Below are 4,190 nucleotides of genomic sequence, written 5' to 3' on the forward strand. Positions count from 1 at the left end.
ATTTTTAACAAGCAGTGTAACAGTTACGTGAGTGATACACACCTGATGATGGCCATTTAGGGCCGAAACATGTAGTGTGGAGGAGGAAAAAGAAGTAAAAACTACAATAAAATTGTTGCACTTAAGACGGTATTTGTCCATATATATTGTGTGAGTGTAACAGGATGCTGAAATATAATATTATATTGTCAATTTTATGTCTTTCTGCAGATGAACAGTCACCAGAGTTTAAAGATTGCACTGCAGTATGTATGTTGAGAATGTGATCACTTTTAAAAAGTTCTTAAGCCTGGCAGAAATGTGTAGCTCCTGGGGGTCAACATTTTGAGGGCACCTACATTTATGGGTATACTGGTGCAACCGGATTCAAGATCCTTCTCTAACCTAGGTTTTGAAATTATCACATTTGATGGCTTCAAATATAATTTTCATGAAATCATACAGAAAACAATCATTTTTGCTTTCGCAAAATTACATATGCCCACTGCTTTACGTACGCAGCGGGAAGTTCGAATAAGGATTTCGAATTTCAAAAATTTAGGTTATGGGTCTAGTACATAAAAAATTAATGCAATCCTAAATAAATCCCTTTAAGAAAAACAGGTAAAGCATGTTTTTTTTTACCTTCGTCTTTTAATTTCTGAATCCGTTGTCGCTGTTCATCTGCATCCTTTTCATACATTATTTTCTCCTTTGTCAAACGCTTTACGATTCCAGTTTTAATTCGAAGGGTTTTAATACGAGGATCTGCCATTACTCACAATTGGATTTCGCCCTTGAAAAAAAAACGTGGTGCAATGTCTTAAACTCAAGACAGGAGAACTTACATTAACACTTCATGCGAGAGAATTGGATAACACACACACACACACAAAAAAAGAAGGTCACACAACCCCCATACCGACGCGTGTTTCTTAGGTAACGTTGTTGCCTTTCTCTGGAAACCTACTTCTGAGTAGCCAGTTAACGCGACGAATTACAGCGAATATTTATTGAACACACTCTTTTACACACTCGAGTACAATTATTATCACTTACTTAAATAGTAACAGTTACTTTTACTGCTGTCTGGTATATTCCACCCGCTTACAGATCAATTTCATAGTAACTACAGCCTCTTCTGCCTGCACAATTTTGCTTTGAGACTTCAAGTCACACCGTATACACGCAACTGAACAATATAGCTTGGCCTTAGGTGTTCTGATCCGTGGTCCACATCGGTCCACATGCAACTGGTAATCCGAGATATCGGTAAACGAACTCTTTGGTACTCTCAGAGGGCTGGGGGCGCCGAGGGCGAATTCTATCGTCAGCATGTGAGAAATATGAAGTAAAAGCGCAATAACAGAGATAACGGTGGTTGGAGGTGAAATACAAAGAAAGAAAAGTAAAGAATGATAGGCGTGGCGAAATGAAGAGGATTATGTGAAGTTGAGTAGAAAAATCTGATGAAACAATGCAAGACGACCCATTTCCAGCAGCCGAAAGGATATTGTCGGAGATTGAAACGGTTTTTAAAAAAGACCCGAAATTGTAAGTGCGTTTTTTGTGTTACTCAGCCCGTAATGCTTGTATATGTAATTTTGGGTTACGACGGATAGTATGGGGAGCGTAGCTGTATGAGGACTTCCAGAGTTTAATACCGAAACGTCCTAATAAACTATGATCAAGGTAACTTAATACCAATTGTGTGCGGTCCCTAACCTCATTTTTAAAACCTTTTCATCAGATTTTCTTTTTGTGTGTAAAGTAATGTGACGTCTGGTTCTGTTCTTAGTACATGCATTACGTAAAAAACTATACAATATGACGTCTGTTAATTTGATTTTCTTCTTTGGAATAATACCAGGGAAACATACGGTGCTAGAAGCCGCACTTAATGAACTTTCTGATATACAGGTGTCCCAGGAGGAATGTGCCAAACTTCGGGAGGGTGTTCCTTATGTTAAAGTATGCCGATATAACCCAAAACACCTATGTCCAAAGTTGAACGGTTATGGAGATAATGGCCAGAGAAGTGTCAAACTTTGACCGGTGTTACACACTTGTTGATTACAAAATACATATTAAAACTGGCAGGAATATGTGGATTCTGGGACACTCTGTATATATATATCTTTTTTTGCACATGTTTAGCTTCTGGAGTTAGTCTCAGGACCATTTCAAGTAAATTTAAAGCAAGGTTGTTTATGTTAACCCGTTAAATCCATGAACGCCTCCTAAGTAATATCTAATATTCATTTCCATCTCATAGGAAGTACATTGCATCCTTCTTGCAAAAAAAATTCTACACAAATTACTTTAAATACTAATAATTCAATTCAATTCTTTATTATTAATGTGCCGAGTCAACAGCCGCAAGGCCAATTACAGACACAGCACAGTGCAGAAGAATGAATGACATTATACACAATCTTATTAAAAGTCGAATAAAAATTACAGGTTAACACTTGAAGAAATAATAATGAATAAAGTAAAAAGAAAACAAACAAATAGTTGATAATTATGACAGTAATAATAAGTTCATTATCATTAAACTAAGTGTTATTACGAATTCAGGAATGAAACATAAATTAAACATAAATATTTAATTAAGAAATGAATAATATAGAATTACAGAGGATAATAATAATAACAATAATTGTAAACATTATCTGAACATGACAGCTAAGGGCCCCTTTCCCAATATAACATTCAATAAAATAACAACTAAAGAAATTGAAGAAGTTATCTCTTCTTTGCATTCAAAAAATTTTTCTGGATATGATGAGATTTTGATGAAGACACTAAAAATTAGTGCCCCATACATTTCTTCCCCTTTATGCTATATATTCAATAAAGCAGTCTTAGCTGATAAATTCCCCTTACGTATGAAATGTTATTTTCAGTTTCCCGTAGATCGAATGATAAGTAAGAATCAGTGTTCACTCTGCTCCTGCTTTATTAAGACACAGAAATTTGATACAGAAGTATGCCTTATATACATACAAACTTATAACTAGGGCCCGGATTTTTATGACCTAAAAACTATAAATATATGCATGCACTTATGACCCAAAATTATGTCAAATATGACTTAAAAAGTGTAAAATATAACCTTAATATTAAATGGGACATAAAATTTCACAATTTTGATTACAACTTTTACTATAGTTTAAGAATAAAGATGATGAATATATGATAGTAGGTCCTACTTACCAAATTAGCCCTATTATGTCTCTGAAGGAAAGAAAACTGATGGAATTTTGACATTTCGTACTGGATTAAACCATTCATTGTTTTCTTTTTAATACTGATATTTGCGTTCATATTTTAGACAAACATTGGTGCACATGGTATGAACACTAACCTAGAACACCATTTAAAAGAACACAAGCTATTCACGTATCAATTTTCACTGAGTTATTCACGTCTCAATTTTCACTGTTACAATTGCAATTTATAACTACATGCATTTTCAAATTTTCAAATTTGAAAGATTGCCGATTATCACTAAGGATAGTTTTGTATTTGGAAAAACTTCGTTCCACATCACATGATGTGACAGGAGCATATTTGAAGAATGTCAAGTCGTTTGGTGACAGTTCTGTATCATCTTCGAATGTTGCTAGTTTACCGGAAAGTATATCTGCAATCTTGCATAATGTTGAATAACCAGCATTCCGATGAAGAACACTTTCTATTTTGGTTTTAATCCTGTCACTTATTTCACCACGAGTTCGGTTTAGTTTATTCTCAGTGCTCTTTACAGTGTCCAATGCGTCACAGAGTTCAGCCCCTACAAATTCAAGGCGAGTTATTGCACCTGAAATTGAACAGAAGTTTGACTTTATGCATGCCAGATTTTGTGCTAGAGTGGTAGAGAATAAGTCCCTTGACAGCTTTAGTTGATGTTGACTCACTGATGTCAAAACCATTAAACATTTTCTCAATGGCTGTGTAATTTTCACAATAATATGCCACAGCATCCAACCATGTACCCCACCGTGTGACGACAGGCTGTGGAGGAAGTGGCAGTAGAGGAGCTTCTTGTTTAAATTTCTGCACTCGAAGAGGGGCCTTGATGAATATTTTCTTTCCGTTTGAAACTAGCCTATCTACATCAGGAAAATGTCCTCGAACTTCTTCAGCCACTCTATGCAATGCATGAGCGAGGCAAGTAATATGGACCATTTTCGGGTAGGGTAGAG

The 4,190-nt window shown here is 35.5% G+C and overlaps 2 protein-coding genes across 3 annotated transcripts in view; one reads left to right on the plus strand and one right to left on the minus strand.

Annotated features, from left to right (window-relative positions):
* The window catches only part of LOC111867025 (tubulin-specific chaperone A), a gene marked incomplete at its 5' end in the record, with an annotated part of 3,512 nt that extends 2,748 nt beyond the window's left edge, over positions 1-764 (minus strand). The window contains 1 exon segment of the mRNA XM_033752516.1: positions 625-764. Within this exon segment, the coding sequence (XP_033608407.1) occupies positions 625-754 (130 nt within the window).
* A 548-nt stretch (positions 765-1,312) lies between these two features.
* The window catches only part of LOC111867027 (protein prenyltransferase alpha subunit repeat-containing protein 1), an 18,017-nt gene continuing 15,139 nt past the window's right edge, over positions 1,313-4,190 (plus strand). The window contains exon 1 of one of the 2 annotated variants that reach the window (XM_023856491.2): positions 1,313-1,533. In XM_023856491.2, the coding sequence (XP_023712259.1) occupies positions 1,457-1,533 (77 nt within the window). In that variant the 5' untranslated portion in view covers positions 1,313-1,456. The remainder of the gene's footprint in view (positions 1,534-4,190) is intronic. The other variant, XM_023856490.2, reaches the window with a different exon arrangement.

This window comes from Cryptotermes secundus, unplaced genomic scaffold (genome assembly GCF_002891405.2).
Source record: "Cryptotermes secundus unplaced genomic scaffold, Csec_1.0 scaffold1483, whole genome shotgun sequence".
NCBI lineage: Eukaryota > Metazoa > Arthropoda > Insecta > Blattodea > Kalotermitidae > Cryptotermes > Cryptotermes secundus.